Genomic DNA, 27,950 nt, shown 5'->3' with positions numbered 1-27,950 from the left:
CTATTTTCAGGTCTCTCCACAGATGTTGGATCGGGTTCAAGTCCGGGCTCTGGCTGGGCCACTCAAGGACATTCAGAGACTTGTCCCGAAGCCAGTCCTGCATTGTGTTGACTGTGGGCTTAAGGTTGTTGTCCTGTTGGAAGGTGAGCCTTCACCCCAGTCTGAGGTCCGGAGTGCTCTGGAGCAGGTTTTCATCAAGGATCTCTCTGTACTTTATTCCGTTAATCTTTCCCCTCGATCCAGACTAGTCTCCCAGTCCCTGCCGCTACAAAACATCCATACAGCGTGATGCTGCCACCATGCTTCACCGTAGGGATGGTGCTAGGTTTCCTCCAGACGTGATGCTTGACTTTCAGGCCAAAGAGTTCAATCTTGGTTTCATCAGACCAGAGAATCTTGTTTCTCATGGTCTGAGAGTCCTTAAGGTGCTTTTGGCAAACTCCAAGTGGGCTGTCATGTGCCTTTTACTGAGGAGTGGCTTCCGTCTGGCCACTCTACCATTAAGGCCTGATTGGTGGAGTGCTGTAGAGTGTCCTCGACACAATCCTGTCTCGGACCTCTATGGACAATTCCGTCGACATCATGACTTGGTTTTTGCTCTGACATGCACTGTCAACTGTGGGACTTAATATAGACAGGTGTGTGCCTTTCCAAATCATGTCCAATCAATCGAATTTACTACTACAGCTGGACTCCAATCAATTTGTAGAAACATCTCAAGGATGATCAATGGAAACAGGATGAATACTTTTGTAAAAAGGTATCGGTTTTATATTTTTTATAAATTAGCAAACATTTCTAAAAACATTTTCGCTTTCAATATAGGGCATTGTTTGTAGATTGAGGAAAATCCTTTTTAGAATAAGTCTGTAACGTAACAAAATGTGGAAAAAGTGAAGGGGTCTGAATACTTTCCGAATGCACTGTAGATCCTCTCCACATCACCTAGTAGGAGCGGCCAGCCAGGTAGGATGCAATCCAAGAGTGTGCAGAGCCTGAGACGCCCAGCCCTGAGAGGGTTGAGAGTAGGATCGGATGGTTCACTGTGTCGAAGGCAGCAGCTATATCTAGGAGGATGAGAACAGAGGAGAGAGTCAGCTTTGGCCGTGCGGAGAGCCTCCGTGACACAGAAAAGAGCAGTCTCGGTTGAGTGACCCGTCTTGAAGCCTGACTGGTTAGGGTCAAGAAAATCGTTCTGAGAGAGACAACAAGAGAGTTGGTCAGAGACAGCACGCTCAAGTGTTTTGAAAATAAAAGAATGGATACAGGTCTATAGTTTCTGACGTCAGATGAGTCGAATGTTGGTTTCTTCAGAAGGGGAGCAACTCGGGCCATTTTGAAGTCAGAGGGGATGCAGCCAGTGGTCAGGGATGAGGGAAGCAAGGAATGGAAGGTCTCCAGAGATGGTCTGGAGAAGGGAGGAGGGGATGGGGTCGAGCTGGGAGGTTTGTTTGACAGCCAAACCTCACTAGTCGCAAGATTTCATCTGGAGAGCGAGGTCAACGCGAGGTCAAAAGAGGTCAACGCGTAGGGTAGTTCTGTGTGAGTGGGACCAGTGAACTCAATCGGCTGAGGAGCTTCTCTCCAAAGTGGTTGACAAAGTCGTCTGCAGAGAGGGAGGAGGGAGGGTGTGCAGGATTAAGGAGAGAGGAGAAGGTGGAAATAGTTTAGGGTTAGAGCGATAGAGTGGCTTTAGCAGCAAATGCAGAGGAAGAGAAGGTGGAGAGGAGGGAGTGAAAGCATGATAAGGAAGTTTAGTTTTCCTCCATTTTTGCTCAGCTGCCCGCAGTCGTGTTCTGTAAGCTCGCAATTRGTCACTCAGCCATGGAGCAGGAGGGGAGGGCCTAGCCGGCAAGGAGGAAAGGGAACAGTGCGAGTCATAGGGGGAGTAGAGTAGGGTCGAAGAGGCAGAAGAATTTAGCAGAAGGGAGAGATGATAGGATAGAAGAGGAGCAAAGAATGCGACAGCGCATGATCATCTGTGTAGGGGCTCAGTGGGTAGGGCTGGAGGAAAAGGAGACAGAAGAAAACAAAGTAGTGATCAGAGACCTGGAGGGGAGTTGCAGTGAGATTAGTGGGCGAACAGTAAAGATGAGGTCAAGCGTATTGCCTGCCTTGTGAGTTGGAGGGGATTGGGAAAGGGTGAGGTCAAAAGAGGCAAGGAGGGAATAGAGAGAGTTGGAAAGAAATTAATCGAAGGCATATGTCGAGAGGTTGAAGTTGCCAAGTACGAAGAGCGGTGAGCCATCGTCAGTAAATGAGCTTATCAAGGTGTCAAGCTCATTGAGAAACTCTCCAAAGGCACCTGGTGGGCGACAGATGACAAATGTTAAGCTTGAGTGGACAATTGACAGTGACAGCATTGAATTCAAAGGACGAGATGGACAGGTGAGAGAGGGAAAAAGAGAAAAATCTCTAGTTAGGAGAAGTGAGTAGCCCTGTGCCACTACCGGGATGACCAGATACTCTTGGACTATGAGAGAAAATGTAGTAAGATGAAGAGAGACCAGCTGGAGTAGCAGTGTTCTCTGGGGTGATTCATGTCTCCGATGGGGCCTAAAAGTCAAGGGACTGAAGAGCAGCATAGGCTGAGATTAACGCTGTGTTCTTGAATGCCGATCGGCATTTCCAAACGCTTTCAGATAACAGCATTTCCACACATGGGTTGTGCGTGCAGGATACTCTAAATTAGAAGGGTTGCAGCCAAGGGGTGGGGAGAGTCTGTAAAGCCTACAGAGAGAGGAGCGAACATGTATAGAAAACACACACATAGTTGCCAAAGTCACAAATGAGAACCTCAGAAAATAACTAGGTAAGATACTCAAGTGAGAGTGGTGTGGAGCCTTCCTCTCTTTCCTTCCTCAAACAACTCCACAGAACCATCTTAGTTTTGCCAACGAGACCCCCGCTGACACCTCTAGCAGAGGTGAAGAGCACACCTCCCTGTACTAGTTGCTGATTGCCTAGGAGAGGTGAAACCACTCCCCCTCCAATACAGCCACTGATTAACAAAACAAGTCACAAATTACCCCTTAATCCTGGTTGATGTGTCAACAATCATATGAGCAAAATCAGCAGTTCACACACCCAGTAGGCTACTGGGAAGACAGGCAGCACTTAAAATAGATGGCCCTAGCTAGCTAAAAGACAGTACTAGACAGATAAACAGATAAAGACCAAAATTATATTTATCACTAATCCTACTACACCGGCTCTGACGCTTGTCGGATGTGGCAGGGCTTGAAAACTATTACGGAATACAAAGGGAAACCCAGACGCGAGCTGCCCAGTGACGCGAGGGTAGTGTGTACGGCCCAGTACATCACTGGGGCCAGGCTTCCTGCCATCCAGGACCTATATACCAGGCGGTGTCAGTGGAAGGCCCTAAAAATTGTCAAAGACTCAAGCCACCCTAGTCATAGACTGTTCTCTCTGCTACCGCACGGCAAGCGTTATCGGAGTGCAAAGTCTAGGTCCAAAAGGCTTCGCTAGGCGTCCCGCTTGCGGGACATCTTCCGGTGACACTGGAAGGCGCGCAATTCAAATAAAATAGTCATAAAAATTATGGATATTAAACATTTAGGTACATACAAGTGTCTTATATCGGTTGAAAGCTTAAATTCTTGTTAATCTAACTACACTGTCCGATTTTACAGTAGGCTTTACAGCAAAAGCATGCCATGCGATGTTTGAGGACGGCGCCCATATCAAAAATATTTTCCAATATTTTCACTTACTTTTTCATCTTCCTCTGATTTGTCATCCCAAGGTCCTAGCTATAACATGTAGTGTAGTTTTGTTAGATAAAATCCTTCTTATTATCCCAAAAGTCAGTTTAGTTGTGCGGCGCAAGTCAAAATACGTCTATTTAATCCTCAGATACCCTAATATAATAAAACCATAATATTTCATACAGAAATAAGTATGTTAATAGGAAAACGATATTAGTAGGTGCGTGTCCTCCATTGCTTGCGCATACACGAATTTCCAAGTCTGTGTCCCTGGTAGTAAAACCATTATTTCATACTCGTTTTGGAAAGAAACAAGCCTGAAACCTTGAACACTTAGAGTGCTGACATCCAGTGGAAGCCATAGGAAATGCTACTGGGAGCTAGATTTAATTATTTCCCTATAATTTCCAATGTAAGAGCATGGGCTCTCAAAAAATAAAAAATATTCCGGTTGGTTTTTTGGATTTTCTCCTACCATATCTATTGTGTTATAGTCTCCTTACATTATTTGAACATTTTCTACAAAACTTCAAAGTGTCTTCTTTCCAATAGGTATATAATTATATGCATATTCTGGCTTCAGGGCCTGAAGCCCAGGCAGTTTACTTTGGGCACGTCAGTGAGGCGGAAATTGAAAAAAGGGCCCTATCCTGAAGAACAGCTTCTACCCCTAAGCCTACGACTCCTGAACAGCTAATCAAAGGCGTACCCGGACTATTTGCATTGCCCCCCCCCCCCCCCCTTTTTACGCTGCTGCTACTCTCTGTTTATTATCTTAGATCAATGTCAGCTCTTAACTCTACCTACCTGTACATATAACCTCAATTACCTCGACTAACCAGTGGCCCCGCACATTGACTCTGTACCGGTACCCCTGAATATAGCCTCACTATTGTTATTTTACTGCTGCTGTTTAATTATTTGTTACTTTTATTTTACACTTTTTACTTACTTATTTTTTTGCTTAACACTTATTTTTCTTAAAACTGCATTGTTGGTTAAGGGTTTGTAAGTAAGCATTTCACTCTAAGGTCTACACCTGTTGTATTCGGCGCATGTGACTAATACAATTTGATTTGATTTACGGTGTCCTTCAGTATCTCAGCCTGATAAGCCATCAATAAAGAGATCACGTTGAGTGTTCTGATTGACTGGGCTTTGTACGTCTTCTGAAAAATGGAGGCAGAAAAGCGCTCTGTCTGGCAAGTGGGGTCAAGGTGGTCAGCCAGTGGGGGAACATTTTACATGTCCAGGCTAGGAGAGCCCCTAGCAAGGATCTTTCTGGTAAGGGTTTTTGCCCATGAGTCCTTTGCCTCCCTGAGGCAAGCTGGGACCGTGGGAAGCAGAGTATTTTCCCATTGTACAGAATCCTGACACCAAGGGAGTGGGCCACTTGATCCCGAAGTCTGGCCSCGGCTCACTCGCAAATGTCGAACTCCAAGCTGGGGAGGGCAGCCCCCCCCCCCCCATTCTGGTAGCAGGGTGACATTGGGACTTAAGAAGGGGGAAGAACAGGGTCTTTCGGTTGCAAAGTCGAGGAGAACCACGAGATTAATCCCGTCATCATCCTCATCATCCCCTAGCTGGCGTTCCCCTGACACCAAGTCGTCAGACAGTAAGGGGACGGAATCTAGGCTATCTGTGACTTCGCCCCTGCTGGGCCCGGTCGCGGAGAGCTTAATCTCAGCCTCGGCCGGTGGCTTTGATGTTAGAGGGGCGGCAGAGAGAGAGGTTTGTTTTAGCCGCCTCCTCAAACCCGCCCTAGTCAGTGCTTTGTAGTGATCGAAGGACTCTGCGGGGTCGTCGAGTGCTGCTTGAGCAAGTTCCCTTCCCAGGCAGTTGATGAATAGAAGGTGAAAATCTTTCCCTGCAATCATGGATCCCCAAGCGCAAGAACGTGGTGGTTTGAGTGCTTGACTTATCCTGGGATGGGGTAGCAGTGGCCATTGTATAGAACAGGGCTTTGTATAGAACCAAGGCTCCTGTTGTAAAAACAATGTGTCAGCAAGGAGGCTTTGAATAGGAGTAAGCTTGCTTGTTAAAAGCCTTCCGGCTAATGGCTTATATTCTCCTACGACCTTAGAACTGTGAGGCTAAAAACGTTCGGTCTAGTTGACACAAACTAGTGAACGTATATTAAACAAAACGAGAGAAGGGGGATATGCCGTCTGTGCTAGTGTGGTTAGCTTGCTTTCCAGCGAGCTAGACAGGTTAGCTTATGCTTTGCAGCATGAGCTAACGAGGTCTAGATAGCTAGCCGTGTGACGCTAGCTACTAAGAAGTACAAAACAAATTCTACTTGAAGCAAAAACTTTCCTTTTCATCAGTACATAACACTATCGACAGGAGCTGAGGTCCGACGTTTGGCAGCGTTAACCTCACGGTTGGCCTGAGAACAGTTAAGCAGGAAGACAGGGATCAAGTCATGCTGAGGAGAGCTTCAGAGAGTGTAGTGTTGAGAGTGAGAATAACCAGAGGGTGGGGCAAGTGGCGCCTTATAAGGACGGAGATGCTCACCTCATTTGCCACTCGACCTGTCTGTCTCTGACAGACACTGTGTGATTGGTTCTTCCTGTAGTGATCCGCCTGTCAGCGAATCCCTATCGTGAGACATCGAAACAAGTATTTGAAAGAAAACCATTATCAATATGCGGACAGGGTTAACAAAATCACTGTTATGTTTTTCATCTTTGATCAAACTATTTTATAGTCCAATACACCGAACCACATGTTCAGGCATTTTATGCAGGCCTTTATATGATATCAAAAGTGTCATATACAGGCTAATGTTTTAATAAACCTTTAAACGCAGTTTAACATTTTAGAGGTGGATTTCAAGATTAATTTTGATGAGAGGGATTGTAGATGAAAGACAGGAAAAGGAGCTAGTTTCCTTGGCAACCTTACCACAATGCATCAGTGAATTAATTTGTTTTCTGATTTATTGTAGTTCTCATGTTTCATGTTGTCAGACAGTTAATCAAAACATTTCAACTCATCTTAGTATTTTCACCAGACAACATAGAAACTTGCACAAACATGTTTTGAAAAACATTGATTTGGGGTTAATGTTTCATGAATTGCACCCACTGTTGTTATCTAGCGATATGATATAAACTATATCAGGTCATTAAAATACAGTGCATTCAGAAAGTATTCAGACCCCTTCCCTGTTTTGACATTTTGTTATGTTACATTCTTATTCTAAAATTGATTAAATCGTTTTTTTCCCTCATCAATCTACACACAATACCCCATAATGACAAAGTGAAGACAGGTTTTTCGAAATGTTAGCAAATGTATAAAAAAATACAAAACATCTCCCCCGATTGCTCAGTTTGGCCAGGCGACCAGCTCTAGGAAAAGTCCTGGTGGTTCCAAACTTTTTCCATTTAAGAATGATGGAGGCCAGTATGTTCTTGGGAACCTTCAATGCTGCAGAAATGTTTTGGTACCCTTCCCCAGATCTGTGCCTCAACACAATCCTGTCTCGGCGTTCTACGGACAATTCATTCAACTTCATGGCTTTGTTTTTACTCTGACCTGCACTATCAACTGTGGAACCTTATATAGACAGGTGTGTGCCTTTCCATATCATGTCCAATCAGTTGAATTTACCACAGGTGGACTCCATTGAAGTTGAAGAAATATCTCAAGGATGATTAATGGAAACAGGATGCAGCTGAGCTCAATTTCGAGTCTAACAATCTGTTTTCTCTTTGTCATTACTGGGTATTGTGTGTAGATTGATGAAGAAAAACATGAATTTAATACATTTTAGAATAAGGCTGTAACGTAACAAAATTTGGAAAATGGAAGGGGTCAGAATACATTCCGAATGCACTGTATATTGTGTTTCTTCTCACACAGGTTGTTCTCCAGTCTCAGTATCATCACAGAGCTAACCCACCCGGCCAACATGAGGTTTATGCAATTCAGAGCTAAGGACTGGTACTCTCTGGCTCTCTCTAAACTGGAGAAGGTAAAATCGTCACCGAATGTACACAAACTGTACTTCAAGGCCGGGATATAGAGCAACACACTGGACACCGGACAAAGCACATTTTAAAACCCCTATAGGTCTTAGCCCTTAGATTGCCACATATACTATGCTAACATACAGTACCAGTCAAAAGTTTGGACACACCTACTCATTCAAGGGTTTTTCTTTATTTTCACTATTTTCTACATTGTAGAATAATAGTGAAGACATCAAAACTATGAAATAACACATGGAATCATGTAGTAACCAAAAGTGTTAAACAAATCAAACTATATTTTAGATTTTAGATTCTTCAAAGTACCGACCCTTTGCCTTGATGACAGCTTTGCAAACTCTTGGCATTCTCTCAACCAGCTTCACCTGGAATGCTTTTCCAACAGTCTTGAAGGAGATCCCACATACAGTATGCTGAGCACTTGTTGGCTGCTTTTCCTTCATTCTGTGGTCCAACTCGTCACAAACCATCTCAATTGGGTTGAGGTCGGGTGATTGTTGGAGGCAAGGTCATCTGATGCAGCACTCATATCACTCTCCTATTTGGTCAAATAGCCCTTACACAGTCTGGAGGTGTGTTGGGTCATTGTCCTGTTGAAAAACAAATGATAGTCCCACTAAGCGCAAACCAGATGGGATGGTGTATCGCTGCAGAATTCTGTGGTAGCCATACTGGTTAAGTTGCCTTGAATTCTAAATAAATCACAGACAGTGTCACCAGAAAAGCACCATCACACCTCCTCCCTTCTTCACAGTGGGAACCACACATGCGGAAATACTCCGTTCACCTACTCTGAGTCTCATATAGACATGGCGGTTGTAACCAAAAATCTCAAATTTGGACTCATCAGACCAAAGGACAGAGAAACTGTCATTTCTATTTGCTTATTTGAGCTGTTCTTGCCATAATATGGACTTGGCCTTTTACAAAATAGGGCTATCTACTGTATACCACCCCTACCCTGTCACAACACAACTGATTGGCTCAAATGCATTACATTGAGAGAATGCCAAGAGTGTGCAAAGCTGTCATCAAGGCAAAGGGTGGCTACTTTGAAGAATCTCAAATATATTTTGATTTGTTTAACACTTTTTTGGGTACTACATGATTCCATATGTGTTATTTCATAGTTTTGACGTCTTCCCTATTATTCTACAATGTAGAAAAGAGTAAAAATAAAGAAAAACCCTTGAATGAGTAGGTGTGTCCGAACATTTGCCTGGTACTGTATGAAATTGTTTAAAGATGGTAATAAAATGTATAATTTAGCCATTTGATTTTGAATTTTAGAACCCCTGTAGGCATAAAAAAAAAATATTAAAAAAATATTTGATGAAACATAGAATTTTGGCCTTTACTGCTATAGGCTAATCCATAGAAACGCATTAAATAACACATTCTTAAATGGCAAAACAGACAGGCAAAAATGTATTATATGGAACAATGTTTTGGAGTGTCTGTCCTAGATCTGAGAAAAATATATTTTTTAGACCCATTTTTGGTCACGTTATTTTTTGTACATTTTACTACCTATGCACTTTTTGCAATTTTTAAGGCCCCGTACTTGGTTACCTTCAGACGATTAAATCATGACGTCGGTGATCTTCAGGTCGGAAGGCCGGAACACTAGAAAGAGGCCAGAGTTCCTGACTTGTAATTCCCGAGTTGGATGACCGTTCAAAACTATTTTTACCAGTCTGAGTTCGTTGTCTCGAGCGCACTGAAGTTTGAAGTCAGAAATGTTCAAGTTCCCATTTCCCAGTTGTTTTGAACACAACACAACATATGTCCCGGACATTGGCGGACGGCGGAGATCGCATTCATGCTGCAGATGTCAGGCCAACCGTAAAGTAGAAGCTCGTTGTCGTCTGTTCAGTGTGCTGCTCTATATCACGCATTGGATTGTATAGGTGTTTTTACTAATTATTTCTTCAAACTATTGTGTGCAGATGTCTGTAGCTCTATAAATTCAACGTTTACACCAATGTCTTGTTGTCTCCAGCAGCAAAGGCTACTCAAATTGAGTAGTCTTCAAAGCAAAGGAACAGATGGTTATACATAATTATGCAAAGATTGGACAATAGCCTACATACAGTACAAACATATTACGTTTCCATTTCCAAAGATACTGGTAATTAACCCAAGATACAGCCACCTCCAATTATTGTCACCATTGATAAAGATGAGCAAAAAAATACTGTATAAAATAAATACAAATACTCAGCATATTGTATTCTAAAAAATTGGTTAATTATATTATTTTATACTAATACAACTGCCTTTTTCTAAAATAATTTATGTGATTGGAAAACACATTGGGAGGGATCTTAGGCCATTCCTCGATACAGAATCTTTCCATATCCTTTGATCTGAGCTTATGGATTCCCACTTCAATTCAAACCACAGGTTTTCAAAGGGCTTTGAGATTGCCATTGCAAAATGTTGATTTTGTGGTCAATAACCATTTATTTTTTTATTTTGATGTGTGCTTAGGGTTATTGTCTTTCTGGAAGATCCACTTGCGGCCAGGTTACAACCTCTTGGCAGAGGCCAGCAGGTTTTTGGCAAAAATGTCCTGGTACTTGCTAGAGTTCATGCCGTTGACCTTAACAAGGGCCCAGTGACCAGTGGAAGCAAAACAGCCCAATAACATATGATTCGCGACCATATGTTACAGTGTGAGGTTATGTTCTGCATATCCATCCTTCACTGGTGTGCATGGACAAAGAGCTAAACATTGTGTCATCTGACCATAGCACCGGGTACAATCCAAGTGCAAATGTAACTTAGCCTACTCCACGTTGGTTGGTTGCTCTCAATAAATGCCTATTTTCTGGCAACCCTTCCAATGAGTCTATTGGCATGGAGGTGGTGTCTAATTGATTTTTCTTTGCCTCCCAAATCATCTTCCTGACTGTGTGTGGGGACAAAATACACTTGTGTCCAATACCAGGCAAGTTTACCAATGTTCCAGTGGTTATACATGTCTTAATTGTTGCTCTAATAATAGTATGTGTTTTGTTTTTTTAGCAGTTTTGTACCCAATGCCTGAATTATGAAGATCAACCATTTTTATTTTCTTGTTTGTGAGTTCTGTACCTTTTCCTATAGTGATGGATGACAAATGGATTTTACATATGTCTTACCTCAAATCAAATCAAATCAAATCAAATTTTATTAGTCACATACACATGGTTAGCAGATGTTAATGCGAGTGTAGCGAAATGCTTGTGCTTCTAGTTCCGACAATGCAGTAATAACCAACAGTAAACAGGGCTGTTGGGCTGTTACAGTGACTATGTTACCAACACACCAGCAGTCACGAGTCACAGTAACTATGCTTATCCAAAACGGAGCTCTGATTCCGCTGATGGTCAAAGAGTACCAGGGTATGAGTTATAATACCCATAAAACCTAGCGGTCAAACAGAGAAATGGTTCTAATTGTTTTTCCACCATTCATTTTTCCCATGAGGGTTTTTAGAAACACTTAAAATAAAGACTGTGTTTCATGTATGCTTACCCCTGTGTGACGTTTTGATAACCGTGTAAATCTCTCTATGACAAGGTGACTTTTATAGGCTACATGTTCCAAATGTCTGCATCAGTAGGTTGTAGGCTATGCATGGAAGCCCAGAGATGCTAAATGTGTATGTTAATTCACGTAAATTACCTACACGTGTTTATATTAATTAATGGTCAATTACCACGGAACCGGCAGTTATTTGCAAGACAGTTACCAGCTGACAGAAATTCTCTATTGGCTTTAAATTAATTGTTAAACTAAATATTTTTCTCTGAGCAATTGTATTAGTATAAAATAATCTAATGTTCAAAGTTTTTTGACCATATAATATAGCTCAGTATTTTGTATTGTTTATTTTATACTGTCTTTATCTTTATCAATGGTGGCAATCATTTTGAAGGTGACTGTATCTCATCGATGTCATTTCCAATGGGAGCAAATTAAGCATAGTGGGCAGAAACTTTTTGAATGGGTCAAGTCTACAAAGCTTAGTGGACTCTGTTCATAATATATTCTAGTTTTGGTAACAAAAAACTGTATTGAGATCGAATGTTTCATCGATGAGAAAATGTTGGCCGTGTTTAATTTAGCTCCATCTTCTCCCACTTCCCACCACTAGACTTCCTCTCATCACCATATTTGGTGGATGAGAGGATGGATGGATGCTACAGATTTATACACCCTGTGATGCTGTCCTAACATTAGTTTGTTGGTCTTCTGTGTCCCTGACTGATATACAGTATGTCTATGGGAGCAGAAAGACCTTTGTGATTCCTGCATGTATTGAAAAGCACTCTACAAATATGTATTAATATTACTTATTACTTATTACTTATTAGAAAGAGCGGGAGAAAGGCTCCAACCTGGCTTTCATGTTCCGCCTGCCATTTGCTGCCGGGAGGGTCTTCAGTATCGGCATGCTGGACACTCTCCTCTACCAGGTAACCAGGCAGTAATAACCTGTACTGTACTGCAGCAGAGAGCATAGGAATGCTATTGGATGTATACTTTCTGTTGAGGTAGCTACCTAATTAGAGGTTTATGGTACTGTATACAGAGGCTAATCTCTTTAATTAGCCTACAGAGGCTAATTAAAACAAGGTTATCTCTGCGGCAGAGACTGGTTTTGCTAAAGGGCATGTACTGGAGCGATTATAGTTATTTATTGCCCAAAAATGTACCAACCAGATATTTACTTTTAAAACCCTCAATGGAACATACAATGTGTTGATATGTATCCCAGTGTTCATAGGATATAATGCTTTTTTGAATTGATCATAAATGCCCCTGTTTATTAAATGACTGTGCACAAAGACACTTTTTGACATAATTTCCTTAACTTTTCTTCTGTTTGTCCTGGTCTGCTTTCCCAGTCGTTTGTCAAAGACTATATTATCTCCATCACCAGGCTGCTGCTTGGCCTGGACACCACCCCAGGCTCTGGCTTCCTTTGCTCTGTGAGTTACTCTCTGTCGGGGTGCACCTGAATAGTCAAAAGTATCTTCCTTCTCATTCCAGATGCAAGGATTCTCTTGGTTAATCCCAATAGTATAATGTGGCTTCCTCTCCTTATGTCAGATGGAAGGAAAGAAGTAAGGAGGCTTCTGTAGACCATTAACCTCTACGAGATCGGTGTGTCCCCCCCAGTAGCTATTACAGTGAAAGAAAACCATGCTATTGTTTGAGGAGAGTGCACAGTTATGAACTTGAAAATGTATCAATAAACCAATTTGGGTAGACTTGATACAACATTTTAAACAGGAATACAATGGTTCATTGTATCAGTCTAAAACTTTGCACATACACTGCTGCCATCTAGTGGTCAAAATCTAAATAGCACCTAACCTAGAATAATACATTATGGCCTTTCTCTTGCATTTCAAAGATGATGGGGAAAAAACACCCCCAAAAAAGTTTTGTTATTTTTGACCAGATCTAATGTGTTATCATCTCCTACATTCATTTCATATTTCCACAGACTTCAAAGTGTTTCCTTTCAAATGGTATCAAGAATATGCTTATCCTTGCTACAGGCAGTTAGATTTGGGTATGTAATTTTAGGCAACATAAAACATTTAAAAAAGGGTCAGATCCTTAAGAGGTTTTGAGATGCACCCATTGTACAGTACAGTAGTCCTATGTGTGACAGTACAGCAGCTAAGATCGGAGAATATACTCAGCAAACTGCCTAGTGCATGCTTCCCTTGTCTGTCCACATCCTTATATTGACAGGTAAGTGACTGCAGTCGGTGTACTTCTCATGGTTATAGTGTAATGCACAGTGTTTCTGGAATCTAGATCAAATATGTTGCTGCTGCAAGGAATGTGTTTTTCCTGTATAGAGAAAAGCCATTAGAAATGACCTCCTCCTCACCTTTTAGATGCAGATCTCCGAGGAGGACCTTTGGATCCAGACGTATGGAAGGCTCTATCAGAAACTGTGTTCCACCGTCGGTGACATTCCCATCGGCATCTACAGGACAGAATCCCAGATGGCTGATTCCTCCGAGGTGCCCTCTAGACCCCACGGGTGTTCTAATAATGTTATATCATTTGTTTGGCCGTAAAATGCCAGTTTAGGTTGAATGTTTGAGTTAATTACATATTACAGCGACATTGATTATAGAGTCATTGTGGTCCATTGAAGTCATTCTGTCGTGCTTTGTGTGTGTGTGTTTGTGTGTGTTTTTCTTCATTCGTTACGTTAACATGTTTAGTGTATGCATGCTTTGATGATTATTTAAGCACATTACAACACAGTAAGAGTCATTGATATTATTCTTCTTTGCTTTTTTATTCCCCCATAAGCAATGCGAGCCATACTCCCAAGTAAGTTCAGCCCCATTTATGAGATTCCATGATTTGTGAAAACCAATTAATATTCAAGCTGACATATGGAATTATTTTAAGATGGTCATGGATCATTTATGTATTGATTTTTTATTTTAGTTCCCCTTTAGGGATTAAAAAATAATAAAAATAAATGTATTTGATAAAATATTGAATTTGGCCTTTAGTATCAAATCCCATGGCAACGTATTGAATAACACATTCATAAATGGCTAAAATATTTCTAGGAGATACAGTTGAAGTCGAAAGTTTCCATACACTTAGGTTGGAGTCATTAAAACCAGTTTTTAAACCACTCCACAAATTTCTTGTTAACAAACTATCGTTTTGGCAAGTCGGTTAGGACATCTACTTTGTGCATGACACAAGTAATTTTTCCAACAATTGTTTACAGACAGATTATTTCACTTATAATCCACTGTATCACAATTCCAGTGGGTCAGAAGTTTACATACACTAAGTTGACTGTGCCTTTAAACAGCTTGGAAAATTCCAGAAAATGATGTCATGGCTTTAGAAGCTTCTGAAAGGCTAATTGACATCATTTGAGTCAATTGGAGGTATACCTGTGGATGTATTTCAAGGCCTACCTTCAAACTTAGTGCCTCTTTGCTTAACATCATGGGAAAATCCAAAGAAATCAGCCAAGAACTCAACAACAAAAAAATTGTCGATCTCCACAAGTCTGGTTCATCCTTGGGAGCAATTTCCAAACGCCTGAAGGTACCACGTTCATCTGTACAAACAATAGTACGGAAGAATAAACACCATGGGACCACACAGCCGTCATACCACTCAGGAGGGCGATACGTTCTGCCTCCTAGAGATGAACGTACATTGGTGCGAAAAGTGCAAATCAATCCCAGAACAACAGCAAAGGACCTTGTGAAGATGCTGGAGGAAACAGATCTATATCCACAGTATAAAACGATCCTATATCGCATAACCTGAAAGGCCTCAGCAAAGAAGAAGCCACTGCTCCAAAACGCCATAAAAAAGCAACTACGGTTTGCAACTGCACATGGGACAAAATCGTACTTTTTGAGAAATCTACTATCTGATGAAACAAAAATAGAAATGTTGGCCATAAGGACCATTATGGACCATTATTTTGAAGTAAAAGGGATGCTTGCAAGCCGAAGAACACCATCCCAATGTCACGCCCTGACGTAGATTGCTTTTGTTTATTTTTTTTTAGTTTGGTCCAGGTGTGATGTGGGTGGATATTCTATGTTGTAGTCTAGGTTTTCTGTTCTATGTGTTTGGCTGTATGGTTCTCAGTTAGAGCAGCTGTTCTATCGTTGTCTCTGATTGAGAGCCATACTTAGGTAGCCTGTTTTCCCATTGTTTTGGTGGTTATTTCTGGTAGTGTTGTTGCACTGTCAACTGTTCGTTGTGGTCGTTCTGTTTTTTGTCGTGTATTCATCTTGATTAAAGTTTAAGATACGTCCACGCGCACTTTGTCCTCCTCTCTTCTCCCGACGACAATCGTTACACCCAACCGTGAAGCACGGGGGTGGCAGCATCATTGTTTGGGAGCTGACTTCACGGAGGACTGGTGCACTTCAAAATAGATGACATCATGAGGAGGGAAAATTATTGGATATATTGAAGCAACATCTCAAGATATAAGTCGGAAGTTAAAGCTTGGTCGAAAGGGTCTTCCAAATGGACAATGACCCAAGCATACTTCCAAAGTTGTGGCAAAATGGCTTAAGTACAACAAAGTCAAAGTATTGGAGTGGCCAGTGTGAAGGGAACTCCTGAAGACTGTAGAGCACTATGTGACTATGAACAACCTGGAGGATAGAAAGGTGCGGTCGACCCAGGGAGAGTGCCGGAGCCCGCTGGGATTCTCTGAACAGTGCGAGGAGGATATCGGAGAATGAAGTTGGCGACCACGAACACGGCTGGCAAGGAAGCCCGAGAGGCAGCCCAGAATTTTTTTGGGGGAGGCACACGGGAGATTGCGAAGAGGTAGAACTGAGCCAATCCCGTGCGTACTGTGGCGAGCGTCGTACTGGTCAGGCAACGTGTTATCGGTGGAGCGCACGGTGCTCACGTACGTGTTCTAGCCCGGTACGTTACATCGCGCTCCTCGCATCTGCCGGGCAGAGTGGGTATCGAGCCAGGAAGGAGTGCAGTCCTGCTTCTCCAGGCTCTAGTGCGTCTCTCCCGGGTTATCCGCGCCAGCTCTCACACTGTGGCTCCCGTGCGTCTGCATAGGCCAGTGCATCCTGTGCTGCGTCCCGCACGTGCAGGCCAAGTCACCATACAGCCAGGACGGTTGTGCAGGCTCTTTGCTCGAGACTTCCAGTGCGCTCCACAGCCCATCATCCGGTGCCTCGGCAAGGACAAGGCTCCTGCATGTCTCCCCAGCCTGGTGAGTCATGTGCCTGTCTCCAACCAATCCTCCATGTGATCCATGGCAAGAAGCCTCCATGATCCATTCACGAAGCCTCATGATATCCGAATCACGAAGCGTGATGATCCATGGCACGAAGCCTCCAGTGATGATCCATGGCACGAAGCTCCAGATGATATCCATGCACGAGCCTCATCATATCCATGCGCACGAAGCCTCCAGTGATGATCATGGCACGAAGCCTCCAGTCAGGATCCATGTGCAAAGCCTCCAGTGACATGATCCATGGCCATGAAGCCTCCAGTGGATTGATCCAGTGGACATGAACCTCCAGACCACATACCCAGTGATATCCATGGCACGAAGCCTCCAGTGATGGATCTATGGCACGAAGCCTCCATGATGATCCATGCACGAAGCCTCCAGTTGGATCATGGCACGAAGCCTCCAGTGATGATCCATGCACTGAAGCCTCATGATACCATGCACGAACCTCCATGATATCCATGGCACGAGCCTCCAGTTGATCCATGTGAAACCTCCAGTAATATTATGGCACGAGGCTTCCAGCGACGCCCTCTCCGAAGCCCCACGACGCCCAGCGCTCCAGCTCCCCTCACAGTCCGGAGCCTCCACGACGCCCCTCCAGTCGAGCCTCCAGCGAGCCCTCCTGTCCGAGCAGCCAAGTCTCCATCCTGTCCGTGCAGCCAGAGTCTCCCCCTGTCCGGAGCAGCCAGAGCTTCTCCCTCCCTGTCCGCGCTGCCAAGTCTCCGGCCTGTCCGGCGCTGCCAGACTCCGCACTGTCCGCTCCAGATCTCCCGCCGTCCGCGTCCAGTCCCGCCTGTCCGCGCTGCCAGAGTCTCCCGCCTGTCCGGCGCGCCAGAGTCCCGCTGTCGGGGCCTTGTAAGTCCCCCAGTCCGGCGTGGCGCAGGGTCGCCACTCAGAGGCGTACATAAGGGGCCAAGACAAATGGGAGTGGGTCTACGTCCGCACCAGAGCCGCCACCGCGGTGAAATGCCCCCCCAGACCCTCCTATTGGTTCAGGTTTTGCGGCCGCAAAACGCACCTTTGGGGGGGGGGTACTGTCCGCCCTGACCGTAGATTGCTTTGTAGTTTTCTATTTTTAGTTTGGTCAGGTTGATGTGTGTGGTGTATCTATGTTGTAGGTCTAGGATTTCTTTCTAGTGTTTGGCCTGTATGGTTCTCAATCAGAGGCAGCTGTCTATCGTTGTCTCTGATTGAGAGCCATACTTAGGTAGCCCGTTTCCCACTTGTGTTGGTGGGGTGTATTTCTGGTTAGTGTTTGTTGCACCTGTCAGAAACTGTCGTTGTGTGTTTTGTTGTTTTTCTTCGTTTTCATCTTGATTAAAATTATGGATACGTACCACGCTGCACTTTGGTCTCCTCTCCTTCTCCGCGACAATCGTTACCACCACCGTGAAGCACGGGGTGCAGCATCATGTTGTGGGGAGCTTGCTGCAGAGGGACTGTGCACTTCACAAAATAGATGACATCATGAGGAGGGAAAATTATTGGATATATTAAGCAACATCTCAAGATATAGTCAGGAAGTTAAACTATGGTCCAAATGAGGTCTTTCCAAATGACAATGACCCCAATGCATTACTATCCCAAGTTGTGGCAAAATGGCTTAAGTACAACAAAGTCAAGATATTGGAGTGGCCATCACAAAGCCCTGACCTCAATCCTATAGAAAATATGTGGGCAGAACTGAAAAAGCATGTGCGAGCAAGGAGGCCTACAACCTGACTCAGTTACACCAGCTCTGTCAGGAGGAATGGGACAAAATTCACCCAACTTCTTGTGAGAAGCTTGTGGAAGACTACCCAAAACGTTTGACCCAAGTTAAACAATTTAAAGGCAATGCTACCAAAAACTAATTGTGTATGTAAACTTCTGACCCACTGGGAATGTGATGAAAGAAATAAAAGCTGAAATAAATCATTCTCTCTACTACTATTCTGACATTTCAAAAAAAAAAAATATAGTGATAATCCTAACTGACCTAAAACAGGAAATGTTTTACTAGGATTAAATTTCAGGCATTGTGAAAAATCGAGTTTAAATGTATTTGGCTAAGATGTATGTAAACTTCCGACTTCATCTGTATAAGAAAGCTCAGGAAATATTATAGTTTTTTTTTTTTTACACATATTTAACCCAATGTTTTTGGTAGGCACAAAACTAACCTCTCTATTTCCATTCATTTTTTWAACTGGTACCGGTTATCTTCAGACGAGTCCCGTTTTTGTTGGTCGTAGGTTTGTGAGAGTCATCTTTCCATAGAGTAGTCATATTAGTTTGTAGGCCAAACCATTTTCATGAGAAGACCGATTTTCGGGATGTTTCATGGTCTGATAAACACAGCTGCAGCAAGGGCACCTTACACTGCCGATGCGGAAGGCCGGCATAACGGTGGATGCGGTGGACTGAGACGCAGCCCATGCAAAAAACATATACAGTGCTGTGAAAAAGTATTTGCCCCCTTTCTAATTTTCTCTACTTTTGCATATTTTCTATACTGAATGTTATCAGATGTTTAACCAAAACCTAATATTAGATAACGGGAACCTGAGTGAACAAATAGCACAACAATGATATACTCATAAACCAAGTTATGCAACACCCAATGCCCCAGTGTGAAAAAGTACACTCAATAACTGGTTGCGCCACCTTTAGCTACAATTGCTCCAACCAAATGCTTCCCGTAGTTGTTGATCAGTCTCACCACGCTCTTGGAGGAATTTTGTCCCACTCTTCAAAATAAAAAGCAAAAAACTCATATTTCAAGACACTCTCAGTAGATAATTTAAAACCCCCTTTATTCACAGGCTACTTGGCTAATATTTGTCCAGGATACAAATATGCACTTCTGTGAAGCTGCTAAACCAGCCTTGATTAAGGGGAGGGTAGGTTATTCTTGTTTTTTAATCTAATGAAATGGGAGGAAGGAAATAAAAATCTCATTCCATGGGCATCCCGGCTGGATAGGCTGTGCTGCCYCTCTAAAAATCAGTGAAGACCTGCTTTTGGTGGGTCTTGACATTTTCTTTTAGTGTTGCATGAAATTGTCACTTTTGCGTTTGATTTTAAGGACACACCTCAAATATTACCACCCCTCCCACCTCAGTGCAAGCGAGCAGTTGATGTTAGACAGGTCAATTGCCTAACCTAGTATAAGGGGTGGAAAATTCTAGCGTGCCAGTTCTTACATGAAGAAATTGCAAACTAATGTGCATTTGACTGTTGCGCCTCCTTAGCATCAGCCAAAAATAGAGCCCTAAATCTAATTTTAGTGCAGATGAAGTTGGATTTCCTCTGCTGTAATATGTCTTGGTTAAATGGTGCTTGACAAACGCGGTGAGACTTGCCACTGGTGGTAATGTCAGTAAGAAATCATCGTCAAAACCACTTCTAAATTCTCTGGCCTCGCTCTTGATCATTTGTGAAACTTTTTGGGCATCAATTTAACTCGATATTTCTGTGTGTTTTAAGTCGCTTTGTTCTGGTCATTTCATTTTACCCTGTTTCACCATGGACATACTATGGACTTCATTAATTTATATGGCATTGTGTTTCGATTGTACTCAGTCACAGCTCTCGATATGTGTCGAGGACTTGGATGACGCCAAGGAGCAGGCCGACATAGAGCTTCCCCCTGTGGCCGGAGGGCTCCACCGCAGCTCCACCTCCAGCGACCCATCGGACGGGAAGGCTCCCCTGCTGAGGAGGAAGAGCATGCAGTGGGCACGAAAGCTGAGCTGGAGAGGCCCACGGGGGAACCAGAGGGAGGCTCAGAGGGGGGCCCAGCAGGGTCTGAGGGCCAGACGCTCAGAGAGACAGGAGCTGGCTGAGCTGGTCAACAACCGGATGAAGAGCCTGGGACTCTCTGCCACGGCTTACGGTGAGAGACCACACCTGGGGAGGGATGTTTTTTGGGGATTGCTAGTTGAATTTCCAAGACCTGGAATAGAAGGCAAAATATGTTATGTGTTTGAAACATGAGACCCAGGCTTAGTTGATTGATGGATGGATGGGTGGATGGATAGAAGACAGAGATGATTGTCAGTCAACACACGGACAAAAACGGACAATGATGAATGCATATAATTGAGTACATATTCATACGTCTGTTTGACCGCATTCATCATTGTCTGTCAAAAGTTAAATTCTAGTTAACTATTTTCGGACAAGTTGCATTTGCGGGAAAGTCAGACATTGTGAGGTTTTAAAGAACAATCATCTCCATTGTCCATCATCCGTCAATCCGTAAAATCTCTGGCTGGCCGTAGCTTAAATCACTGGGTGTCCATACTTAAACTTCTCAAAATCTGCATCAGCCAATGAGAATTGATGACATGATAGAACGCTACATTTGAGCTTTTCCCATGAGATTGATTGATTTAATTGACCATTTAAAAACACAATGCAGCCAGAAATGCATGAAAAAAATGTGTTGAGCATAACACTAAAAAGTTTTACAATTATTTCCATTGTGGTCCTCTTCAGCACATTGAACATTTTACACATTCACAGTTAAATGCTGATCTGTAGTAAACATCACATGGTCAAAATAATTCAACAACTGTGCAAAGACAAAACAATAACACATTTAAATAGTCCACCAAATGGCAGTGGTTGCACTCCTTGGGAATAGCTCACAGAACTAATCATCCAGCGTCCATCACTGTCCACGTTGGTTGCGACGACTTGCAAGTAGACTGGTTCCACCTTGCCTTGCAAATCTTTCCACTGCTTCGCCATCCTCGCTGAGTCAAGTCACCTCCCTGCAGCTCCTCAGTRGCCAGTCCATGCTTTGAACCAGCCCGAGTAATCTCCCGTGGTGTTCTTCAGGCTGAATAGTCTCCCAATAATTGCACATAAAAACACAAAATACACTAAACAAAAATATAAATGCAACATGTAAAGTGTTGGTCCTGTATTTCATGAGCTGAAATAAAAGATAGCAGAAATTTTCCATATGCACAAAGACATATTTCTCACAAATGTTGTGCACAAATTTGTTTACATCCCTGTTAGTGACAATTTCTCCTTTGCCAAAATAATTCATCCACCTGACAGGTGTGGCATACTGTATCAATAAACTGATTAAACAGCATGATCATTACACAGGTGCACCTTGTACTGGGGACAATAAAAGGTCACTCTAAAACACAGTGCCACATATGTGCAATTAGCATGCTGACTGCAGGAAAGTCCACTGCGTGCTTGTCATTCTRACCAGGGTCTTGACCTTATTGGCAGGCTGGAGAAGTGTGCTCTTCACGGATGAATCCCTGTTTTAACTGTAGATGGCAGACAGCGTAGCGTGTACGGCGTCATGTTGGCAAGCCGTTTACTTAAGTGAACATTGTGAACAGAGTGCCCCATGGTATGGGTATGGTATGACCATGGTATGGGCAGGCATAAGCTACGSACAACGAACCTCTGAGCCACGGCCTTTTTTTAAAGGTGTCTGTGACCAAAAGATGCATATCTGTATTTCCCAGTCATGTGAAATCCATAGATACATGTATTTCAATTGACAGATTTCCTTATATGTTGCTCAGTAAAATCTTTGAAATTGTTGCATGTTTGGTTTATATTTTTGTTCAGTGTATAACAAAATTACCTGGCACACTTAGCCCTATGCTAACACAATATCAGCTGGCCATGATTATTTCCTGTATCAAATTCCGTATCAGTCAATCAAAGATCTTAAACTTTATATCCAGCAAACAATGGCATGTGGTGGATAAAGTACCCAATTGTCATATTTGAGTAAAAGTAAAGATACTGTAAAAGAAAATGACAAAAAAAAAAAAGTGAAAGTCATCCAGTAAAATACTATTTGAGTAAAAGTATAAATCATTTCAAATTCCTTATATTAAGCAAACCAGAGGGCACCATTWAAAAAAAAAAATGTTTTGAAGATAGTCAGAGGCACACTCCATCACTCAGACATAATTGACAAACAAAGCATTTGTGTTTAGTGAGTCCATAAGATCCAAAGCCGTAGGGATGACCAGGGAAATTCTCTTGAAGTGTGTGAATTGGACCCTTTTCCTGTCCTGCTAAGCATTCGAAATGTAACGAGTACTTTTGGGTGTCAGGGGAAACGTATGGAGTAAAAAGTACATTATTTTATTTAGGAATGTAGTGAAGTAAAAGTTGTCAAAAATATAAATAGTAAAGTACAGACTACTTAGTAAGTAGTACTGTAACGACCCTGGGTTACAGTACAGTTACAGTACTTTACACCACTGCTTACAATAGGTCAACTTGGCCAACAGAGGGATATCTTAAACCTCAAAATCCAAGGTTTACCTTTGTTGACTTGGCTACCAGCTGGACGTGTTAGCATAGGGCTATGTGTGCCAGGCTAGCTCATGGGAAAAGCTAACATGTAGCATTCTATCATGTTCAACTACGTCGACAATTCTAATTGGCTGATGCAAATTTTGAGATGGATAAAAAGTTTACGTTTAAACTTGATCAAGAGTTCACAAGTATGAACAGGACCTATGACTGCTGTTTTGTCCTATTCTAGATGACATGAGCGAGAAGCAGAGCACGCATTCCCACACGTATGTGTTGATCAACCCACCTCCCGACACCAAACTGGAACTGAATGACATAGTGTAAGTATGGCAGTAAGTAGTTAAGTATGGGCTAAAGACACACCCAAACAGTTGATGATGTGCGGACGAAAGCATGAAACACCGAGAATCTCACTGCCAATAGGTACTTATCACAGTGGAAGGCCATTCCTTCTCTTGCTAGAACAAAAGTTTTACCTGCTGCGTGACGACCCCGTAACAACGAACCTACCAATATATATATATATATATATATATATATTTTTTTAAAAGAGGGCATTTTCTCCGTACATCCACGGGTGAGCCAGTCACACTTCATATGCAATGTAGGCTATGGGATGGTAGTACAACACTAAATACTTCTTCCAAGCTAGCTAACCACTGTAGCTAGTATTGACATAATAATTAAATCATAAAGGATAAGCTACTTTCCATGAAACAGCTGCCAGTGTTAGCTGCCGTGTTAGTGCAGTGTCCTTAGCTAGCTAGCAATGATGTGCTAGCTAAACATTTGGGTATGGGCTGGTACTGGCAGTATGGGATCATAGAGTGAATTAAATTGTTTCTTCGTCATCTTGCTAGGTAGTTATCTAGCTGTGGCCATCTGGCTAGTATCAATAAGGGCGTTCTACAAATTAACAACATTAGCGCAGAGAGATTGGAATCTAGACAATAACAATAGGCACGGATATGCCAAACAACGCTAGTGCCACCTTCTGGTTTATTTTAACAAGGCTGAGAGGCTGACGACTTCCAAGGTCTTCCAAGGAGTTTGACTGCCAACACTGTTCAATGTTCAAATGGCGTGTCAGAGCTTTAACAGATCATAAAAGTCGAACAAAAAAAATCAAGAATGTCTCCTACTCGATATTACTCCCATTTCCGTATTGTTTTGTGTATAAACAAATGTTTGAAAATATCAAACCACTCAGTGAGAGGAATTCTCCATCCTATTTTACAGGTATCTCATCCGTTCAGATCCCGTGGGGTATGTCCCTAAGGCTGGTGACAGCAGGGAGAGTCTGGGAAACAACACCTGCCTTGGGGAGCACACCAAGACAGAGTCTTCTTTTTGATCCCTACCTACACACAACCTGCCTTTACAGTAGTATTGGGGTGTTAAAGGGATCATTCATTTTTTGCACTGCTACATCCTTGCCAGGAGATTCTGGATGTTAAATTAGAAAATAATAATAATAAAACTAGCTAAATAACCAACTAATGTAAAACAGTTAGGATGAAATGACAATATCGAAAATGAGCTAAAACTTCCAACAAAGTGAACCATCCCTTTAATGCCATAATTATGTTATGTGCTACAATTCACATTGCGTCGCGCAGAGCACGGGGTGGTGCAATCAATATAATCTTGGAATGTATCATCCCCATACTTTATCTACTTTTCAATTAACATAGATATATGTGTGTCTTAAACTGTATCTCTCGCTTTCACAATGTGGCCTTTCCAGAGGATAAACTCAGTTTAGGAACTCAATGATTTGAAAGACACCCCATGGTCAAAGCTCTTCTAGGAGAGCAGAGTCCCTGCTCATCTTCCAAATATGTCTGAAACCCTACCTCGTCAAATAGTATTTTAGTACGGTATAATCCCACAGCATTCACACCCCCACCTCACCCCAAATATTGGTTGCCTTTCATGAAATAACCCTCCCACTTGATCCCCTCCCTCCATCCAAATAGCACTGACTCCGCTGATAGCTACCTTATTGAGAAAAAATGTACTTACTATGACTGAGATGTGATTTTCCCACCTATCTTGCTTAAGATGAATGCACTAACTGTATGTCGCTCTGGATAAGAGCATCTGCTAAATTACTCAAATGTAAATGGTGGTATTTGTTTGCATGTTTGGGGGGTGGTGACTGAACTGTTTGGGTTGCTATGCAAAAAATCTGTCCTCATAGTTTACAGTATAGAGCTCGCCAGCTTGTAGTCCTAAAAAAACTGAAATGAGTAACCTCTGGTTCGTTCAACCATTGCTATGGCGGAAATGAATGGGGAAAGAATGGGGTTTTGGGATAAACGGCYAAAATAAAGTCTGAGGTTAACACAGGCTTAGAAGATCTTATATACATTGTGTTCTAGAACAAAACTTATAAGATCTCATAAGCCTCTGTTTACCACAGATGTTATTTTTGCAGTTTATCAAAAAAATACATTAATTTCCCCATAGGCTTTGCCCAACGAGCCATGGCAGAGTTAGTGCCTACAAAAAGACGCCACATTGCTCTATTACTATTGCTCTCTATACCTCATGATATCATATTTACTGTTTGTTTATTCATTTGTATAGTCATGTGAATCATGCATTGTACTATACTCATCTGTTGAATGTTTGTTGTCATTCATATTGACTGTCATAAATAATGATATGTTTACTCATTATCTTTGCACACTTTGAATGCAAATAGATTTCTGAACTTGTGGGGAACTCTTTTCTTCYTTAGCTTTTAAGTTTATTTAGACGTGGGTTTAATGCAAGGCATGTTAGAGCACGGTGCACTGACGTACTTTTAAAGGAAATMATGGTTGAGCCAAAATGCGCAGTGTTTACCATGAATGCAATAGAACGATGGGAGAAATGCGGGGAAAATGCCTTTAAAAAGCGCATTGTCGGCTGTATAGTGCAACAACGCTTTGCATTAAATCGTTTTTTATTTTATTTGACAGGGACAGTGCACATTAATCAACATTTTATCACGATGACAGAAGTCATAATCGCATAATAGTATTCAAAAGTAGGCCTACAGAGTGGCCATAGAAACAACACATTTTCTGTGTATATATATATATATACACTGTCTTTTAATTATTCTAGTCTGCAGGTGAGGAGTGGTTTTTGGACTCCGGTATCTCCTGGGTCTGTGATGTGGGCGGTGCCAAAGGCATGGAGTACTGGAGATACAGCTCTCTGTATTGTAGTGGGTGGGTGGATGTGTGAGAGAGAGAGAGAGAGAGAGCACACGTGTCTATCTGTGTGTGTGCATGTGCAGGCACGCTTGTGTGTGTGCGTGTGGATAGATAAAGTTGTGTGTGTGGCATTAGACAAAGGCTTAAGAGCTCAGAGGAAGACAGTAGAAAATCCCTGAGGAAGGGAGATGGCAGACTAACAGCTTTACAATGCCCTTGGGAGGGGTATCTAAAGTACTACTACATTTATTAGACAGTAATGTACAGCTTAGTTCACAACTGTCCAAACACAGACTGTATATGAAGTATATCCCACCCTGGATTGCCATCAAATCTGTAGATTTTAGTGGATGTCTTCTCTAATGTTATGCTGTCTTAAGAAAGAATAGCTCTTGCATTAATTATCATTGATTTCTGGCCACTATAAGACTACCCAGATAATGGAATGAAATAATGCTTATGACGAACAACTTGCAAATTGAAATTCTAGGTGACAGAAGCAGTACTTGGCAATGGCCTGTGATATGTCATTTCTCATCGACAAATCAAATCGGGAAAATGTTGCATCCTTCCTAGGACCAATAGTATCCTCTGTAATTCATTATCTAGAACACCAAATAATTATATTGTGTTATGCTGTTTTAAAATGTTTGCCCTGACCTTAGAGATCCTGTCATTTCTCATCGACAAATCAAATCGGGAAAATGTTGCATCCTTCCTAGGACCAATAGTATCCTCTGTAATTCATTATCTAGAACACCAAATAATTATATTGTGTTATGCTGTTTTAAAATGTTTGCCCTATTACACACCCACCCTTTGAGATTCACACAACAACACACCCAGCATCAGTGAGCCTCCCAAGGGAGATTTAGAACTGAACCGAGAACAAGACACATAGCTGTTCTTTGATTTGCAGCACTAGCCTACATACTCCACCTCATTGGCGCTCCACAGCTGCCTCTGCCAATGCTAGAACATCTAAGTCTGAATTCGCTCAAAGGAAGAAGATCAGTGAAAATCAACATAAAAAAATATTGGGGAAAGTAATCCAATGTTTTTTTTTAATCATGATTTGAATCTATTCCGCTTCACTCTGCTTCCTTCACACTCTTTCATATTTTCCTTTAATTAGTTGATAAAGAATTAATCAAAACACGTCTCATCAGCACCACTCATCTCATTCCAGAAACATCATCTTCAAAAAGAAACAGCCTTTTTTTTTTTTAAAGGACAGGTCCTTAATGAAGAGCCGCTAAAATGCGTACATGCCGGGGAACAGCAGGGGACACATAAGGTAGTGGACTATCTGGGAGCTTACAGCCACATTAAAAAAGTTGCTAATGTCGTCGGCTGATATCTTTCACCGCTGAGGTGTCAACGCCTCTTCAAGTGGTGGTCTCCTGAGCCACAGCAAACGACCCCGTCACGTAATCTCAGTCGTTGTGGTCTCATAAAGAGAAAAACAACAACCTCATCTCTGCTTATGAGGGCAGCGCTCGCTGCTCGCTTGACACTTCAATATGCAAATTCAAGCCTTAATTGTAGCCATGGGAGTCTTGTAAGAGCGAGGGAAGAAGAAGAGTCATCGGGGAAACAAACATCAAGGCCTGTGTGCTGACAGTGATGGTAGTTTAGATCTAAGACTCAATGGCATTTATTTACCTGCCTGGGGAGAGAAGGGGGAGAGAGAGAGACAGGGAAAGAGAGAACGTTTAGATCTGAGACCCAAGGGTACTTCTTTACCTACAATGGTGTGAGACGGGGGGAGAGGTGGGAGGGAGAAGGAGAGAGAGCAGACTACAGAGACCAGCTGTCGTGTGAAGGCACATTTTTAAGACCCATTTTCACACACTTTGTGAAATGTGTTTTATGTACAGTATAAGGGATGCATACTGATATCAGTGGTGATTGCTTTTCAATGGCTGTT

General features: G+C 42.4%; 1 protein-coding gene across 1 annotated transcript in view; it reads left to right on the top strand.

Annotated features, from left to right (window-relative positions):
• LOC111956949 (potassium channel subfamily T member 2-like) overlaps window positions 1-25,493 on the top strand; it is a 61,346-nt gene extending 35,853 nt beyond the window's left edge. The window contains 8 exon segments of the mRNA XM_070436778.1: window positions 7,602-7,713; window positions 12,094-12,195; window positions 12,628-12,711; window positions 13,636-13,764; window positions 14,063-14,083; window positions 20,082-20,394; window positions 23,041-23,131; window positions 24,051-25,493. Coding sequence (XP_070292879.1) covers window positions 7,602-7,713; window positions 12,094-12,195; window positions 12,628-12,711; window positions 13,636-13,764; window positions 14,063-14,083; window positions 20,082-20,394; window positions 23,041-23,131; window positions 24,051-24,165 — 967 coding nt within the window. The 3' untranslated portion in view covers window positions 24,166-25,493.
• Window positions 25,494-27,950: the final 2,457 nt, after the last annotated feature.

Source organism: Salvelinus sp. IW2-2015, linkage group LG32, assembly GCF_002910315.2.
Source record: "Salvelinus sp. IW2-2015 linkage group LG32, ASM291031v2, whole genome shotgun sequence".
NCBI lineage: Eukaryota > Metazoa > Chordata > Actinopteri > Salmoniformes > Salmonidae > Salvelinus > Salvelinus sp. IW2-2015.
The sequence above is the reverse complement of the archived record's forward strand: the minus strand, read 5'-3'. Positions and strand labels throughout refer to the sequence as shown.